Here is a 20,182-nt window from a genome sequence, read left to right as displayed (position 1 = left end):
TAATAAATAAAGATAAAATGAAAAGAAAATACTAAGGTAACTATGCGATTACACCAAATTGGCCGTTACATAAAATGATTATTTTCATCGTTATCTAACGATAAAGTTAAACAATACGATACGATACAATATAATTTAAGTAACAATCAAAACAAACATTATATTTAAACTAACAATACAATACAACACAGCGGGTAACAACCATCTAAACAAGGTATCTCTTTAGTGAAAATTATGACTCCGCTGATTTCTAGTGAACTAGTTTTCACTAAGTTATTCTGTTTTTCATTTTTGATTAGTATGATTTTGTTATTTATGTCTATGTATGTGAAGAGATTGGGGACAAAAACAAAAATAATAGATAAAAGACAAGATGATAAACTTATGTATATCAATTCAACATCTTATACAAAGGAAAGTTTAGTAGAAAAAAGAGGAAAATAAAAAAGACATAATACACATCCTAATAATGCATCTCCACCCTAATCAAAATCTAACCAAAAACAACACCAAACACTACACATATCAAAATGTTTTTCAACTTTTTTTTCATGTACAACAACAAAAACACAATTGTAACCTAAGTAGATCAAGACATAGGCACAATATGGGCATTGTAGCGCCTCACGCCCCCGTCTTTTAAAACACTACTGTTTAAGTACAAAGATACGCGAAGAACATTGTAGCGAATAAGGCTAGATATACATTGTGACTCTTGTGGCTGTTTGCAGCACCACGATGGCGATTGTGATGAGCATTTGCAGCGTAAATTGGTATGAAATTCGACGATCCTGGAGATCGAGAGCCATCGCCATTTGCTTCCCCTCCACTTCCTCTGCCACCAACAACATGAGACTCTGCAGCATGGCCATATTTGTTGTTGTTACTTGTTATAATTGTATCTCCATCAACATTATGTTTGTTGTTAAGTTGTTCAGATACTACAATACAAGATTTATGCATATTAATAATCATTTAAATTTCAATCGAGTCAGATACATAATTTAAACTTGATAGAACATGATTTTTCCAGTCATTTTCTATCGAATCAAACTCACTGTGAAAATACATGGTGGGAAACAGATTCTCGCTGAAATAGTGTGAAACTTGATAATTTTTTCAAATATAGTGATTTGGTCAAAATTATTGTATTCAAATGAATTTGTAGCTTGTTGACTAAATCCTCTCAGGACTATAATCCGAACCCTTCGTAAACTGAACTCTCTTCTCTTTGGCTCGCGTAGAGATGCTCCAAAGAAATAATTGGAAAAAGAAAAAAAAATCATCCCCTGTTTTCCTACTCTATGATTCATATGTAAAAAGTTAAACAACAAAAAAAAAAAATCTCAGTTTATTGAAATAAGGTAAAATACAAAGTTTTCCTTTCAATTAAGTAATCAGATTAAATTATAAATAGCAACACTTCAACATCTTGATTCAAATTAAAAGAGTAAAAAAAAACATAAGAGGAATTGAGAAAGTGTATAAATGAAAAATAAAAAAATAAAAAATATTACCATTGGCTTGATAAAATCCACATGAAAAGTAGAAGGCCAAAAATAATAGTAGTATTATTTTCTTGGTTCCCATTTTTGTTGAATAAATTCAAGAACTCCCATGAAAAGAATTTTAATTTGATCTTATTCTAAAAATTTCCCAGTATTTATAGCCTTTGTTTATTGTTCTTGAATTGATCTTCTAACTTAAAAAAAGAAAAAAAAACTTTATTAAAGTTAGAAAAGACAATAATTTATTTTCTTCTTTAAGTGATCTTATCAAGTGGGGGCTGAATATAAGTGATACTAATCTTAGGACACGCATTCTTGTCTCTAAAATTATTGAATTGCCTAAACCTACGGCGCGTAATCAAGCAATATGTGTCGTGTTGGTTTAGACGTGGGGGAGATTGTTTATATTATATCTTTTAAATGTAAATTTTTCGTAAAATTTGTAAATATAAAATATTTTGTGTACTGAATTGTTGAATTATTTTATTTTTTTTACGTCTTAGCCCATATTTATAATTATTTTGTACTTTTTTCTATTTTAATTTATGTATTATATATTTTTAAGTCTATTTAAAGAGAATAATATATGTTCTTATTAATCTGATTTCATAAATGATCTCTCAATTAGTAGTAATTATTCGATACTATTTTCTTTAGGATAAACATAGATGAAGATTGAAGAACCTTTTTTCAAAAAGGAGATGGAAGACTATTGGCTTACTGATATAAACTGTTAGGCTAATATAAAATTAGCTAATTAATTATTTATTAATATAATATAATAACTAGAGAAGTTATAAATATATATGTATACCATTCGGCTAACTAGTTTATCAAAAGGTGAAATGTGCAGATATATTTTGTGTGTGGATACATTCTAATACTCTATTATATCCAACACATATATCTTATACTTATTTTATAAACTAAATTTATTTTATAAATTAGATAATCGAATGTTTTAGACCCGTAATTATCCATATAATATAGGAAAAATTACTTAAATACACAATACCTCTTTACCTATTCTCAATATTTCCCTACTCTTTTACTAAAATACAAAAATCCCTTATTTTCCCCTATTTCAACTTAACCGGATACTTTATTAGTTTAAGTATCCTCCCATTATTAATTAAAGTATCCGCGCTGCTATATTATGTATCCGCCCGTTAATTTAAGTATCCGTACTGCTAACAACTTAATAATTTAAGTATCCGCCCGTTATTAATTAAAGTATCCACGCTACTATATTAAATATCCACACTGCTATATTATGTATCCGAAAAACACTAAAAAAAGGAATTTTTGGTAATTAATGAAAGACTAGGGAAAGGAAGTAATTTCTTTCTTATACTATGTCATTTGCCTAATTTTTACAATATAATAGGTCATGTGGGCCAAAGCTTACTATGATTCCTCTTTTCCTTTTTTGCTTCGGTTTCTTTGTTTCATTTTAGCCAAACCTAAGCAATCTAAAGTTATCACTTTCAATGAAAGTTGAACACTTCAATGGTTCCTTTGTGTTGGAGACTTGGAGTTGTTGGTTGAAGCGTAAGGGAATTTATTAGATTTTTTTAATTAAAAAATTGCATTATTTATACATATTAAATTTAAAAAAATGATAATAATAATAATAATAATAATAATAATAATAATAATAATAATAATAATAATAATAATAATAATAATAATAATAATAATAATAATAATAATAATAATAATAATAATAATAATAATAATAATAATAATAATAATAATAATAATAATAATAATAATAATAATAATAATAATAATAATAATAATAATAATAATAATAATAATAATAATAATAATAATAATAATAATAATAATAATAATAATAATAATAATAATAATAATAATAATAATAATAATAATAATAATAATAATAATAATAATAATAATAATAATAATAATAATAATAATAATAATAATAATAATAATAATAATAATAATAATAATAATAATAATAATAATAATAATAATAATAATAATAATAATAATAATAATAATAATAATAATAATAATAATAATAATAATAATAATAATAATAATAATAATAATAATAATAATAATAATAATAATAATAATAATAATAATAATAATAATAATAATAATAATAATAATAATAATAATAATAATAATAATAATAATAATAATAATAATAATAATAATAATAATAATAATAATAATAATAATAATAATAATAATAATAATAATAATAATAATAATAATAATAATAATAATAATAATAATAATAATAATAATAATAATAATAATAATAATAATAATAATAATAATAATAATAATAATAATAATAATAATAATAATAATAATAATAATAATAATAATAATAATAATAATAATAATAATAATAATAATAATAATAATAATAATAATAATAATAATAATAATAATAATAATAATAATAATAATAATAATAATAATAATAATAATAATAATAATAATAATAATAATAATAATAATAATAATAATAATAATAATAATAATAATAATAATAAATAATATATATATATATATACTAGTTATTAGGTTCCCGCGCCAGCGCGGGCCCAATGTATATTACTGGAAGTTGAAGAAGAAGGGCAAATCGGTCAATTGATTGACTAACCCTAAGCTCCTAAACATTCTCACTTCTAAATGCCAGCACGGGGACAATATCCGTTAAATTGTTAATTATTATGATTTATAATATTTTTTACATTATTTTCAAATAATATATGTTATGTATTTTTAAATACTTTAAGTTGTGATTAATAATATTCTTAACGTAATTTCAAATAATATATGTTACTCCATTTGTCCCAATTTATGTGACACATGTGAAATTTTGAGAGTTAATATGTTTTTCAAATATTGTAAGTTGTTAACTATTGTGGTTTATGGTATTCTTAATGTAATTTTTCAAATAATATATGTTATTCCCTTCGTCTTAATTATACAATTCGCGTTAAATTTTGAGAGTTAATCGAATTTGTAATATTTTAAATTTATTTTTTAGTACTATTTAAAAAGGAAAAAATTAAAATATTACTATATAAGAAGAGTAGTAATTATATAGTAATTTTTCAAATAATATATGTTATTCCCTTCGTCTTAATTATACAATTCGCGTTAAATTTTGAGAGTTAATCGAATTTGTAATATTTTAAATTTATTTTTTAGTACTATTTAAAAAGGAAAAAATTAAAATATTACTATATAAGAAGAGTAGTAATTATATAGTAATTTTTCAAATAATATATGTTATTCCCTTCGTCTTAATTATAGAATTCGCATAAAATTTTGAGAGTTACTCGAATTTGTAATATTTTAAATTTATTTTTTAATACTATTTAAAAAGGAAAAAATTAAAATATAATGAAAGAGGAGTGTATAAAAGTAGGTGGGCCATCTTTGTGATAGGCCAATGAGGAGTGTGCTTATTCACTCTTCTTATATAGTAAAATATTCCCTTCGTCTTAATTATAGAATTCGCATAAAATTTTGAGAGTTACTCGAATTTGTAATATTTTAAATTTATTTTTTAATACTATTTAAAAAGGAAAAAATTAAAATATAATGAAAGAGGAGTGTATAAAAGTAGGTGGGCCATCTTTGTGATAGGCCAATGAGGAGTGTGCTTATTCACTCTTCTTATATAGTAAAATATTCCCTTCGTCTTAATTATAGAATTCGCATAAAATTTTGAGAGTTACTCGAATTTGTAATATTTTAAATTTATTTTTTAATACTATTTAAAAAGGAAAAAATTAAAATATAATGAAAGAGGAGTGTATAAAAGTAGGTGGGCCATCTTTGTGATAGGCCAATGAGGAGTGTGCTTATTCACTCTTCTTATATAGTAAAATATATATATATGGAGAGAGAGAGTCATTGATTCAATGTAGAAAAAAACTTAGTTTCTAGTACTTGGTGAAAACATACAACATATACACTATGTACAACATATAGTCAATAGGTATGTATATAATATATTATATGTATAATATGTATTATGGCTATAATACGTATATTTAGTATAAAGTATACATATATTTTTTTTAATTTTCCATTCGGTGTTCGGATCCCACTTGGAGCCCCGATTAGATTTGGATAGGGCAGTGCAGGGCCCGCTTGGGGGTGACGCTCCCAATAGGATTTTCTCCATACTCAAGGCTCGAACTCGAAATCTCTGATTGAGAGTCAAGTAATCTCACTACTTCACCACAATTCATGTTGGTAAGTATACACAATTTATACTATTGGTATGTATATTGAATTTTCTTGAGTAAACTATGAACAAAGTATTTAGGGCCATAATTTTTCTACTTTTTTCCACTACACTAAAAATGATCTTTAGCGACAATTAATTAACAATTATATCTTAATTGCCGCTAAATATATATATATATATATATATTTATGAAGGTAAATTAATTAGCACTCTTAGTAAATGTCCATACAACCTATACGATATTACATCCAATGACAATAGATTAATACCAGTAAAAAATTTAGCATTCTTTATTAAGGAATATATTTATCGCCGCTAAAAATCATTTTTAATATAGTGTCCTACATATTTGAAGAACCCAAATTGAATTTTGTCGAATCCGCAACACATTCATGAATCTACACAAGGCTATCATCACATGTGTGTTTCCCTTTATAGTCAATTATGTGTCTAAACATAACTTTAACTTCTAAATATCATTTTTAAAAATTTAATTTTCAAATATTTTCTGCAAATATCACTCAATTTATGTTCAAACTCCTACTAAGAGCAACAAAAAGTCTATAGCCCATGCAGCAAATTCCCTATGTCTTTTGCATTAACCAGTAAATTCATAAATTATATATACTTACTAGCTTTGTTTCAATTTACATGTCGTATTTTTTATAGTATATTTTTTTTTTAAATGTTAAATTCTACATTTAGTAACTCTACAATTCAGATACTTCACATAATTTATTAAGATCACAAAATTTTGAATGACATTTTCATATATGAATATACATATTTTTTAATTTAAGATTACAAGATTCAGAAGGTCAGCTAAAACATAAAATGAGAAAGAGAAAGTAATATCTATTAGCACATATTTTTTATCATTTAATTCTACCCCCACCTCCAAGCCCCACCCACCCCATCCCTATCTATTTTTATTTAAACTATAATATATTAATATAATTTGATGAAAATATCGAGTATCAAAATTTGCCGCTAGACCTTTGAATTTAGCAACTTTTTATGTTTACATTTTGGAAAAGGACATATCGCTCACTGCGAACCGCCGAATATAGTAAAAGTTGTTCTTCCTATATTTATATTTAATTCCTAATCTTTCATTTGTTTAAATTTAGTAATAAATTCCCATATACTTATCTTCGGTAGTGAAGCCACGTAAGCTAATTAAAAGATAATCAATTGAATATATGAAAGTAAAATTTGAAGCTTTTGATTTTAGAATTTTGGTTCTTTTAATTTAAGATATATAGAGTTCTAATGTTCTATATTAGTAATAATTTATAAATATTTAATAAATTCTTAAGACATATACAAAATATGTACTAAAGTTACTAAATTCGACGAACGTAACAGATATAAAGTCTATTTCTACCTTAAGCAGCCATATTATTCACGTACATATAACTACTAATGCATGATAACAAATGTGTCATTTTCCACGAAATATATTAGTATTAAAAAGATTAAATATTGGAGAAAAATATATTTACAAGTGCTGACAAAATTCAATTTGGTCCTGCAACGTGATTCGTTTATCATTTACAAAACAATATGTTTCAATTATTGTCACTATATATCATGTGAGAAAACATGACCCATATGCCCTTTGATCTTCTTCTCTTTTTAACATATTCCAATTTTCTTCTTCTTCTTCTTCTTCTCTCATTATATTCATCAAACTCAAATTGAAAATTGAAATAAACTATGTCTCTACAATCTCATCTAGATGAGAATCAGGTTTGTGCAGCTATTGATCATCAAATCCTAGTTCAAGATAATGAACATGTCATAAAAAGTCCAGAGACCTTGCTAGATCTACCTCCGGAGTCTTTTTGGATCCCAAAAGACTCGGAACAAGATTGGTTCGATGAAAATGCAACCATACAACGTAAGACATCGATGAAACTAGGTTTTTTTGGAAAGTCAAATGATCATCATTCGAAATCATTCTCTCATTGCGCTTTCACCTCGACGTTGAATCATCATCATCATCAAAATCCAAAATCTTCATCTCTATTTGCTCTTCCAAAGTCTCATAAAACTAGCTCGACCGACGTAAGTCTCCGGCAAGGCAAGCAACCGAGAAGTTTATTCCGAAGCCGGTCTGAACCGGGTAGAAAGGGTTCAACAAATGTGAGTGAACCGGGTTCACCTAAAGTTTCTTGTACTGGAAGAGTTAGGTCAAAGAAAGACAGAGGTGTAAGAACCGGGTTTTGGAAAAAGTTAAGAACTATTTTTAAGATCCGGCCCAGAGCAAAAAGTGTGGCTAATGTAAATGTTGAACCGGCCGGTTCGGTTGGTGTGAACCGGTTGGAGACTAGTGACCGGTCAAAGTCATAGAGCGGCAACTTGTTGGGCTTTACACGTAAGCTTAATGGGCCCACTTTTGTTTGTCTCGTTAGGCCGTGATTTGAGGCCTATAAGGCCCAATAGGCCCATTACAAGGACTATAAATAGATATACGGGTCCCACCATTTTGATATTTTCCCAATTCTTTAAATTTTGTAAAATATATATAATATATATTCAATTTTCAGTTGCTTTGCATTTTGAATTAGTACTCATTATTTTGAGAAAAAGGATAATCCACTTGTTTATACTAATGTTTTGATGCATGACTTTTCTACTTTCTACAAATTTAATATTAAAAACAATATTATATATGTATAGACGGTTCGAGAAAAGGTTCAAATATAGCCCTATATAGTTACAGTCGTGTCAATCAGATCAAATATTTTTTAATAGTGGAAAATGTTGGTGGCATGGGTCTATCTTATTTTTTGGTTTTTTGGTACAAGTTGTTTCATTTGTTTTTGGTTATCATATTATTTGTTATTACATGACTTTAAATTTCATTATTGCTTTTCCTTTTCAAATTGTTTTTGATATACGTTATTATTGGAGCCGAGGTCTAACTGAAACAATATATTTATCTTCACAAGGTAGAGACAAGAGTTAAGACTATATATATACCATCAGTTTCAATTCTTACTTATAAAATTACACTAAGTGTATTATTATTATTATCATCCACGTCGTAGTTGGGAAATATTTTAGATGAAAGATGACAAAGAAGCCTCTTATGATCCGATAGGTAAACAAAGACACAAATTTGAAACTCTTTTTTATTTCATTCTTATAATTTGTGAATTATATATTCAACTTTTGTTTTGAATTTTGAATTTTGAATTTAGTAATCATTGATTTAAGATAGAGGGTAATAATCCACTTGTTTATACGAATTGTTTGATAATGACTTTCCACTTTCTGCCCATTTAATATTAAAAAATAACATTATATATGTATAGGTTGTTAGTGCAAAAGTAGCCCAATGTTGAATATGAGAAACGATAATGACTTTAGGTTTGACTATAATTAAATTATTATGATTGTAAAACTAAACGTGGAAATAGAAATGATTATAAAAATAAACGTGGAGAGTTTTCTAGAAAATAGAAAATGATCCAACAAGAATAAAAGAAGTGCTTCTACTCATTAATCATTTTAGGAAGTTGATTTGAAGAGTGATTTTTTTTAATCCATCTTATCACAATCTTCGTTGATCCAGATGAGATAGTTAAGATCTGCAGAAATGCCTGAACACCATTATAATTATTTTAGAAGAAAAAAAAATAATTAAAAATTTGTGTAGCTTATTCTACAAATCATCATTGTAAAATCAAAGTTCTAACAATGTTGAGAAATTTTGAGAAACAAGATACCAATATTATTAAAAGAAGCACATCACAATTTCAACTTTCAACTCTAATTTGAATGCATATTGACTAAGCCACCCTTTCATTAGAGAATTTTTCAGTTTTTTTTACAGCTAAAAGCCTTTATGAAGCTCAAAACATTAGCAAGTACCAATTTTTTAATATTATCACTAAAAATCCTTACTTTTCTTCTTTTCCTTCCAGCTTGCTTTTGATAGGGAAAAAAAAATGGTGGGCCACATAAAGCCTAAAATTTCTTTGATTTCAACTCATAATGAAAAAAGAGCAACTTTCATGTAGCACACTAGGTGGTAATCACTTAATGCATCGATAGTTTTAATAATTATATATTTTATCTAAGTTATTTTTAGATATACTATATTTGCCTCTAAAGATAGGGTATTTGCCTTAAAATACAATATATCTAGCGAATACATCTTGTTTTCTTTTTTGCACTCACTTCTCTTCCTCCCTAGTCCGTCTATTTCTTTGTATATGTATATCGCAAAATCATATGTTTGTGTATCTAGTATCAAATATATACTAATATATCTGTATATATTAATTTCATATAGTATATCTAATATTAATTTCATGTATTTAACATGAATTGCATTGATCTATCTAGTATATTTGTGCATGGTATTCAATATTGATTATGAGAGGGCATTAATGTATCCAATGTATCTGTGGTATATATATATATATATCTAATAATGTATTTGTGCATAAATAGATCTATTTGGTATCAAATTTGTGATGTATCTAGTGTATCCATGCATAGATACATACTTAGAAAAAGACAAAGACGAAAAATATAATTATCCAGATACATGTATATGTATAAAGATACATATGTCTGATATAACTATGTTTTAACTAGTATCCTTCTATGAATATCCGGTGTCAATTAGGTAGTAGAAAGAGGAGAGAGAGAGAAAGAGGAAGAGAGTGAGGAGGAGAAAGAGCGGAAGATTATATAATTATTTTAAAGTATAGTAGGATCTAAAATAAATGATAGGAATATTTGTTCAATTCAATGTTTTTCAATGAAAAAATGACCAGTACATCTCCGGTTCTTGAAGTTCATTTCACATTATAACATATGTGATCTATAATTCATTTGATTCTTTTTTTTTCAAAAATATATTCAAGAGTGTTGGAACTTGATCTTGAATTTATATTGTTGAACATGATTTTAAATTCAAGCAGTGCTAAGTGCTAACAACTTAAAACCAAAACTCCTTGTATCTTAATTTATTCTTCGTTCTTGAGCTTGAAATTTGATGTTTGATCTAGAACATGAACATAATTATTTAAGAGTATAAAATTTAGTGATCTTTGATCCACAAGCTCGCTCTTGCTTCTGGTTATGAATTTTAGTCTCCTTAAATTACAAGAACCTTTATTCATGTTCTGCGAGCAAAGAATTATGATGAGAACAAACTTTTTTTTTATTTGATTGGTTGACTTGAATTATCGACTAATCACGTTGAAACAATAACAAAATCACATTTGATTGATAGAAACACATGCATTATACTCAATAAATCTTAGGCTAATAAAACAAGTTCATCATTTATAGCTCAATCAAATGAACCACCACAATGAAATTGAATTCTTTTGTCAATCTGTATTCATTGGACTTAAATAATTAATTCAATTACAATTAACCAACAATATAAATTTAAACCAATATCATCCAAATTTAAATGCATTTTCAAGAAAGCAATACAAGTGGAAAGTACAGAATAACTCTGTTTCTTATTTTCCTATTCCCCTTTTCTGGAACAAGTTCTTTCTAATTCCCATAAAAGGCACAGAATGAGTTAACAGATTAAACAAAAACTCAATGAACTTCTTCCTCTTTGTGTGTGTAAATCACACAGTCCGATTTCGGGTACGAAATGCAGGTCAGTAAATAACCTTTCTCCATCTGATCATCGTCCAGGAATGCACCTTCGGATTGATCAACTGAACCCGAAACCAACTGTGCTGCACAAGTGCAGCACGAGCCGGCCCTGCACGAATAAGGCAGCTCTAAACCAGCTTCCTCTGCTGCATCGAGGATGTACTGATCATCGGAGACTTCAATTTCATTCTCCTTACCATCAGGACTTATGAGTTTTACTTTGTATGCTGCCATTGCACTGACTTTGAACGAGGGCGAAGACTTTAATCCAAATGATTTGGAAATACTCTTTACAGAAGACAATGAACAGAGTGGTTTGGTAAAAACGGACGATTTTATTGATGGTGCAACCTTGAGCAAGGAAGATGAAGGAAGGGTTATACTCGACATGTTATACCTGAGAGACATAAAACACGATCAATTAAGCTAATTCGCGCTAAAAACATGACAGATGTTGGATAATAAAGTTTAAACAATACTCTTTCTTGATGAGATTGATAATCCAATCTTTCTTCTTAGAACACATTGAATTGTCCCTATAAGCGGGACCAAGCACGTTGTTGCCAGAAGCAAAACACTGTATTTCTTCTAAAGAATCTCCTAATTGTTCCAAAGCAACTTGAAAGAAGATTCTTTAACCGGAAAGAATACAGTTCAAATGCATGATATCTATCCAGAAATTCTCACAACTCAATCCTAGATGATGAAATTTGTCATTAGCCAGAAATTGTTCTTTTGTTTCGTCTTATGCTATTTCTTCAGGATTCATAAACTTCAAATCAAGACCTGAGTTGAACGGGGAATTCATTGCTCTCATGCATACTCAAAGTGACACACACATACAGAGAGTTCTAGACTATATATAAGTCGAGACTCTCCAAAAATGTTACCGCAACATGACGATTCCTCCAAAAATGCACTACTTTTTGGAGGATCTGACACCACATTTTGAAGAGTTCGAGCAACATAAATTCCCGACTCACCAGCGAACTCATTTTGCAGGGAGTATAATGTTCTTTGCACTGAAAAGAAATACTACTTATGCCACAATTCACTACAAACACTTGTGTATTAACAAAGAAAATTATGGGGTCATTTGGTGTGAAGGATAGGTACAAATAGTCCTGAGATAATTATTTTGTGGCACTTAATATAGTGTTTGGTTGGGAAGTTTGGGATAACTTATCCTGGGATTAATAATTAGTACCGGGATAAGTTATCCCTTTCCATGGATGGTATATTAATCCCGGGATAAAATGACTAAATGACAAAAATGTCCCTTTAAACACTTTTTATACATTACTTTTCACATGGAAGGTATTTTAGTAAACTTATATGTTGTTATTAAGATTTATTATTTTGAATACAACAAACCAAACACTCAATAAAAAATAATTTTAGTATAACTTATTCCATCATAACTAATCACATCATAACTTGAATTCAAACCAAACGACTCCTAAAGGTAACACAAAAGAAAAAGACAAAAGTACCCCTTAAACTATAAGGAAAATCCCAACAACTTCCCCCTTAAACTTTTTTCTATATTTCTTTGCACCTTATGTGCTGACATGAAGCCACAACTCAATTCAATTAGCTGCGGTATACACACGCCCCCGTGCTTTTTCTTCTTTTTAAGAAAAAAAAACTGATTTTCTTTGCCTTGTAATAATTAAAATAAGTTAATAAATGTAACTTTTTCTAGTAAGGATCTGACCAATTTCAATTCAATGACCATTCTACTTTCAATCAACAACAACGACAATAACTACGTCTTAGTCCTAAACAAGTTGGAATCGGCTAAATGAATCCTCCTTGTTCCCTTTAAGCTCGACTCAGGTTATCAACACACTAGATAAAAATAAATGATCCAATTTCCAAATTGAGTTTTCTTCTGTCTAGAATAATCCTAATCTGATTAATCTAAACATTCAACAAACTAATACTTTTCTTTTTGAGAAACAAATAACTCCAAGTAATTAATCAAAAGAAAACAGTACTCTATATATACTGAGAGAGAAGGTTATAATTAACTTACTGAAGTAGAAGATCTGAATTTTGACCTTGAAAAAAATTGCAGAATTTAATCAATAAAAGACCAAATAAATAGTGCTACAGAGAGTGCTCACAAAATATATTTGTCATAGTGTGGTGCTTTATATAGAAAAAAAAATAAGCAGAGGGGAAAAGCAATTAGGATACACTCTATTTAATTGTCCTTTCAACCCTCTATAAGGACATATTTAGGTTCTATATTAATGAAAAATCAAGTTTTTTGTCAAAAAGAAATTTAAAGTGATAGTAGTACATCTTAATGTAAATTATTAACCGTAATAAGTTTAATTGTTGCTAAATATATATTTTTAATGATAATTAGGACCTTTTTTTTTGTAAATATTCATAAAGCTTATAACGATATTAAATCCAATGTCAATTAATTAATACTGGTAAATTGTTAATATATATATTCATAATCGCTGAAAACTATTTTTGCTATAGTGAATGTAATTTTACAAATACTTAAAAGTAAGTTTTTTAAGACCTTTTTTTATTCTTTTGTGATGGGGAATTAAATATATACCTGGTAGACATAATGAAGCAGAGATTATTTGGTGCAAATGGGACGTAAAACTATATACTATATAAAATTGTGGAATATAATATAGTAATTTTAAAATAATTTTAAGAGGTGGAAGCAGCCAAGTTGGTAACTGGTAAGTAGGTTCAGGAGTCAAGTAGAAGAGATACATTGAATCCAGACAAAGACGTGAGGTTGTGGAAAGGATATAGTTTCTACACTCTTCATTGTCTTGCACATCTAACCAATGAATCAAGAATTTTCTATATCTTTCTAAACATACCCCATTATAGTTTTCTTACATTATAACCCCTCTTAGCGGAATCAGAATTTTCACTTTAAAAAAAATAAATTAACATATAAACAATAACTAAGATAAAAATGAAGTTAACTTCTATTTATTCAAAAAAGAAAAATATCATTTTAGAATACCCTAGCTTAACAGAGGCGTATTCAGAATTTTGGTAAAATGAGTGCACGATTACGAAAAATGCATCTTAAATATAAATTTGATCGATTTGATTTTTAGTTTTTGAACCATGAAATTTTAAAAATTATAGATCCAAAATAATATATATACTACTTGTTTTAGATTTTAATATACACATTTAGTTATGTAAAATCTTTAAAATGCTAATTTTTTTAGGAATTTTCAATGTAACACACTTGAAAATTTTGAGAGATTAAAGGAAACAAAAAACAAAAGATAAATTAGTTGAAATGCCAACCAATAACCACTTGGAGAGGTGTTATTCATAAAGACAAGATATATATAAGATTTAAATTTCTATCTTCACTAAGAGAGATGCACCCAATTATCATTGTATTATTATATGACACTTCGAACGTGGGTTCACACATCTATAGTTAAGTATCTTTTAAAAAATATAACACTACTATGTATAATCTAGAGAGGGGAGCATGGGTTCACGTGAACCCACGACACCCCCTCTAGATATGCCCCTGCCTAGCTATGTCCATGTCTGACACTATCTAAATGCTATGAGTGTATTACTAATATCATAGATTTTTAGGTATTAGTAATGCAAAGGGTTTTAATAATATATGCATCAGCATGGTTAAAGACTCAATTATTCCTTAAAATCTTTTTTACATCTTTTTCATCATAATTTTGGATGATATTTTTGTAAATAAATATTTTTATACATTAATGCATGCTATTTTTAATGCACCAAACCGAATAATGCATAAGAAATAATCTAAGTATAACTAATGCAAACATAACTAATACAATCACTATTAATGTATGCCATTAGTGATACACTCCATTTAGCATTATTTTATACACTCTACCAAATGATTAATGACTATTATTTTTGAGTTGAATTTCGGAAATTATGAGTCATAATTTGTTATTACGTAATTGATGTGAAATAGTATTGAAGGGTAACTATAATTAAGCCACAATTACAACAGAGAGATGAAATTATGCATATATACACTAGATACATTCCATATACACTAGATATATCTGTGCACTTTTAAAACCAATGTGTAACTATGCCCAACTCCATTAAATACATCAATACATTTTTATACATGATACATAAAACTAATATTAGACACACTGAATGAAATTGATATACACAGAATATATCAGTGTATATTTCATATTAAATACACATATATATGAAATTGTGAAATACAGAACAGAAAAAGAAATGAGAGAAGCGAACGAGTAAAGCAAAATACATTTGATACAATGTATCCAAAAACAACCCAAACAAAATATATAATTGTTAAAACTATCAATGTTAGTGTACTTTATGAAAAGTGACTCAATATTAAACAACTTGCAAGCACTAGATAAAATTTAATAGCAATCCTAAAAGTGGCTATTTTGTGAATATTATCCATAAAGAAGGCCCATCGATCCATTTCATAACAACCCATAAACTCCCAATCGGGTCAAGCCCAAAATCCATTTACAGTATACTAATACAGCCAATAAGGCCACCTTCTTCTTCTTCTTCTTCATCTGATTACTGTAAGTTGAGAAATTTTCAGAAATGAGAAAGCAAGTGTTAACATTGACGAAAGCTGCGGCTTCCAGAGTACGGCAGCTGTTGGAACAGCGTCAGCGTTCTTTCCTAAAGCTTGGTGTCAAATCTCGCGGTTGTAACGGCTTGTCTTATACCCTCAATTATGCAGGTTTCCCCCCTTTTTGATTTATGTTTTTTTTCTCATCATTATTTATTGTTGTGTTAGTTTGAAATTTGTAATTGATCCTGAACGCGGATTGTGAGTATATAAATCAATTTAATGATCCATGATCAGTTAATGCAGAGGCGGAGCTAGGATTTTGAGTTTATGGTTTGTGAAATTTTGGAAATGATAGTTTAATGGATTCTGGATAAATTAATTATACAAATTTTTAAGCGGAAATACTTATATGGGCAAAGTTATTGGGTTCTGCCGAACTTGTAGATAGGATTGTAGCTCTTCCCCTGTGGCGCGATGGTAGGGTAAGGGGTTTATAAAGAGGCAGGGAATGGTGAATTTGCTTAGGAGTGATTTATAGAATGTTTTCTATGTTGGATTTTTTTTTTGTATAGTGTTACCAATTTTGGGTGTATGGTTTTGCACTTTGCATTGTCGGTATTTTATAACCCTCTTTGGGTTTCTTTTTGAAAAAAGAAAAATTGGTTATAGATAGCATGATAGTGATATCTCTCCATCTATCCTAGTCTTGGTTGATACATTTACTTGAAACTTGTTGCTGGTGGGAGGTGACACGTATCCCGTTGAATGAGAGATGGAGGAGGGGAAGAAGTGGTATTAAGATAGAGTTTGAAATACTTTTCTTATTTATTGATCTTTTTTGGTTTTAAGGTGATTTGAAGTTGCTTGCAAATACAAAAACGATAATGTCATTTTAGCACAAATATCTTTTGCTTTACAACAGTTGTAATCATGATTTTCTTTAACATCTATCAGAAATTAATATGTCGGTAGCAAATCGATTGCATAAAATCTACCCCTCTGCCCCAAGTTATATAGCGCTCTCTCCATTTGTGAGGTCCAAAATGCTTGAACCACTCAAATAATATAGTATTATTTACACAACTTACACTAATTTTCAAGAAAATTCATATAACCATGTATTTTTTTTCTTAACTTTGATGTGATATTCTCCATGTTGAACTCAACCATACATACTATTTACACACTAACATTGTAAATGTCATGTCTGGTTAATTAGTCAAAAACAAATGGGAAGGAGGGAGTATTTGCCTTGACAGATTAAATAATAAAGAGTCAGCAAAAATGATGAAATATATCCTCTCTCAGCTTGCTCATTTGCCTGACTAAGACTTCTGCACCAATGTTGCCTAACATAATGGACTGATGACTTTGGAAATTGAAGATTGATCCAAAAAGAATGGTTCGGAAAATGAATACCATATTCCACTCTTTTGCCATCCTTCCAGATTTTCTTTTTGACTGTGCTAACTGTTAATTATCTGCATCTGCTAAATAAGAAAATGACTTGTATCCGCAGCCCAGGGCTTTGGTCTAGTGATAAGAGTGTACCTCATGATGTGTGAGTTAGGTGCATGTTACGGGTTTGAACCATATTGTAGACAAAGGCTTGGTACTTAAGTAAAGAAGGGAGGAGGAGCGGGACCATTATGCATTGAATTTCGAACCCTGGGCCATTGGCCCTAGGGGATTTCTCGGTTATCAAGAAAGAAATATCTTGCATCTGTTTCTGGCATAATTTGAGCTGCACTTAATGTATAATTGGTCTACTGATGATTTAATCTTATTCACACCGAGTGAATTCAGTAGTGTGTATTAACTCATCAAATGTGTGCGTTCAGGCACGTCGGAGGTGTAATGGAGTTCACAATAATAGTCTACATTTACTTTGTGCGCAAAGTTTCAATACCCTGCTCTCAACATCTGCATAGAGCTAGTTCAACTGATTTGTGCAAGCATGTCCCTACAGATTATTCTGCCGATTAATCATAATTAATTACCTTTAGAACTTGCCTATCTTTAGCTTAATAACTGGTGTACCCTCTGTGAAATGTCTTAAAGAAAAGCAAACCATCTTTGAAATTTCTTAAAAGTAAAAGTAAACCATATGTGAGATTTATCAAAGAAAAAGTAAAATCATACATGAAATTTCTTCTGTCACTTGCCATTGATTTACCTTGCTTGTACAGACGATAAAGGAAAATTTGACGAGTTGATTGAGGACAAGGGAGTGAAGATACTGATTGATCCAAAGGCACTTATGCATGTTATAGGTACCGAGATGGATTTTGTTGATGATAAACTCAGGTATGAGATGGTATTTCTGCTTTATATCGTACTAGTATAATTATAGACTTATAGTCCATATGTCATTTATTCATGGTGCTACTGTTGCATTTGTAATCTTTTTCTTATGGTCACTCTTATAATCTTATTCTTAGAGCTTTCAAATCACAGGATTCAGTACCACAATTAGTATAAGCTAAGATTAAACCAAGTTTAACTTTCTAGTTTTTCCAGTACCGTCTCATGTCACGACATTAAGTAGCTCTATGAACTAATATCCAAGCAAGTTAATTTTTTTAGTTTCTCAGTATGATTATGACATAACTTTGATGTTTAATAGGCTGAAGTGAGCTGCAGCCTTTTCTTCTTTCCCTGCAGAGACGAGCTTCTTTTTGTTATTCTGCTGAATCTTTCAGTTGCTTTAAAATTAACTTGACTTAGAAGTTTTGCCCAGATGACCTTTGCGACTTGTGTTGTAACTTTCTCTAGATTAGCCTATCATGTACTTTTAGGACTCCACTTTAAGGAAAAATAAGGTGTAACAGAATAGCAATTACATTACCGATTCTCTTTTGCTTGTCATGTCTAGCTATAGTGCAGTCTGTTGACTCTCTTTACTTTCTCTCGTCTCATTGTCTGTGATTCCTATGGATGAGTATAAGAAAATATTCTTTCAAATTATACAGACTTCACCCATGATTCATGTCTTCCCTTTTTAGAATGAGAGGAATATGAACTTCATATACTGATTAGCGAGATTGAGTTAAAAATGTAGTTTTTCTGGTTCGATTCATTGTCATCTTTGTCCTTGTGAAACTGATCCACCATACTTAACTGCGTGAATTCTAGTAGCACTAACTTGCATCACCCATTTGCACTCCAATATATTGCTATTCATTAACCTGGTTTATCGTTATATGTGTCTCATAAGCATCAAAACTGAAATATTTGATTTCATGAACAGATCTGAGTTCATATTTGTCAATCCAAATGCAACTGGACAATGTGGTTGTGGAGAATCTTTCATGACAACAACTAGCTCAGAAGCTGCTAAGTTGCGTGGCAAATCTAGCTGATAGCTTATTAAATACTCATATTATGTACGTTAGTCGTTTTATATTACACTTAGAAGAGTGAGTATATACTATATAGTCGATCTGTAGTAACAAATCAACGATGTTAACGGTCAGAAACAGAAGGTTTTGTTATTTTTTCTCCTTTTTGCCCAAATCTTATGTACATTAGTTGTTGTAAAGAATAAGATTTTCTTTGCCATGGAAAGGTGAAAGTAGAACAATGAAAATCGAACTCACACTTATTACGTTGAAGACTCTCACTTGTACCATTAAACTATACGTTTTGACAATTGATTAGTGACTGGTAGTTCATAATTGATATAGAAGGTACATTACACCATAATAAACTATGAAACTGATACAGATGAAGAATATATATACCTTATTACCATTTACACTTTTTTTAGATGAGATGGTCACACAGAATTAACTAGGTTTCTCCGATTGAACTGGATTTTCCCCTTGAGATTTTTTGGACTCAAATTTTAACATCACTTTCTGCATGGCTGCTTTGAATCTTTTAACCTTCTGCTTGTCATGATCATCTGTTAACTCATTATTCTTCTGAGTAGTGCTAGCACTTGACAATTCATCTTCTTGGCTTCCATGGGATTTGTATAGCTTCACATACTTCATGATGTTTTCCACAAAGTTCTTGAAAGTTGAATGAACTTACAATGAAAAAGTGAAGTTATTTATAGTATGTGAAGACTCAAAAATTGGACATCAAAATATTGTGCTAAATGAGAAAAGAACGAAGGATTTTGTTGGTTGCGTCTTTCATGACGATTAATAAATTGATCCAAACAAAAGATGTCATATTGCCGTGATG

At 29.0% G+C, this 20,182-nt stretch overlaps 3 protein-coding genes across 3 annotated transcripts; 1 reads left to right on the top strand and 2 right to left on the bottom strand.

Moving 5' to 3' along the window:
• Positions 1–358: 358 nt before the first annotated feature.
• LOC102580349 (uncharacterized) lies at positions 359–1,719 on the bottom strand. Its single transcript, XM_006361418.2, has 2 exons — positions 1,518–1,719; positions 359–941 (listed from the first exon to the last, which is right to left on the bottom strand). The coding sequence occupies exons 1-2, from the start codon at positions 1,588–1,590 to the stop codon at positions 655–657; spliced, it is 360 nt and encodes a 119-aa protein (XP_006361480.1). The 5' UTR covers positions 1,591–1,719; the 3' UTR covers positions 359–654.
• A 9,383-nt stretch (positions 1,720–11,102) lies between these two features.
• Positions 11,103–13,609, bottom strand: LOC102579702 (ferredoxin, root R-B2-like). Its single transcript, XM_006361416.2, has 2 exons — positions 13,445–13,609; positions 11,103–11,803 (listed from the first exon to the last, which is right to left on the bottom strand). The coding sequence occupies exon 2, from the start codon at positions 11,794–11,796 to the stop codon at positions 11,344–11,346; it is 453 nt and encodes a 150-aa protein (XP_006361478.1). The 5' UTR covers positions 11,797–11,803; positions 13,445–13,609; the 3' UTR covers positions 11,103–11,343.
• Positions 13,610–15,966: 2,357 nt separating this feature from the next.
• On the top strand, positions 15,967–19,602 carry LOC102579378 (iron-sulfur assembly protein IscA-like 1, mitochondrial). The gene is made up of 3 exons (XM_006361415.2): positions 15,967–16,156; positions 18,178–18,295; positions 19,239–19,602. Exons 1-3 carry the CDS (start codon positions 16,015–16,017, stop codon positions 19,348–19,350), a joined length of 372 nt encoding a protein of 123 aa, XP_006361477.1. The 5' UTR covers positions 15,967–16,014; the 3' UTR covers positions 19,351–19,602.
• Positions 19,603–20,182: the final 580 nt, after the last annotated feature.

Source organism: Solanum tuberosum, unplaced genomic scaffold (assembly GCF_000226075.1).
Source record: "Solanum tuberosum cultivar DM 1-3 516 R44 unplaced genomic scaffold, SolTub_3.0 scf00354, whole genome shotgun sequence".
In the NCBI taxonomy this organism is placed as follows: domain Eukaryota; kingdom Viridiplantae; phylum Streptophyta; class Magnoliopsida; order Solanales; family Solanaceae; genus Solanum; species Solanum tuberosum.
This window is presented reverse-complemented; position numbering and strand designations above follow the sequence as displayed.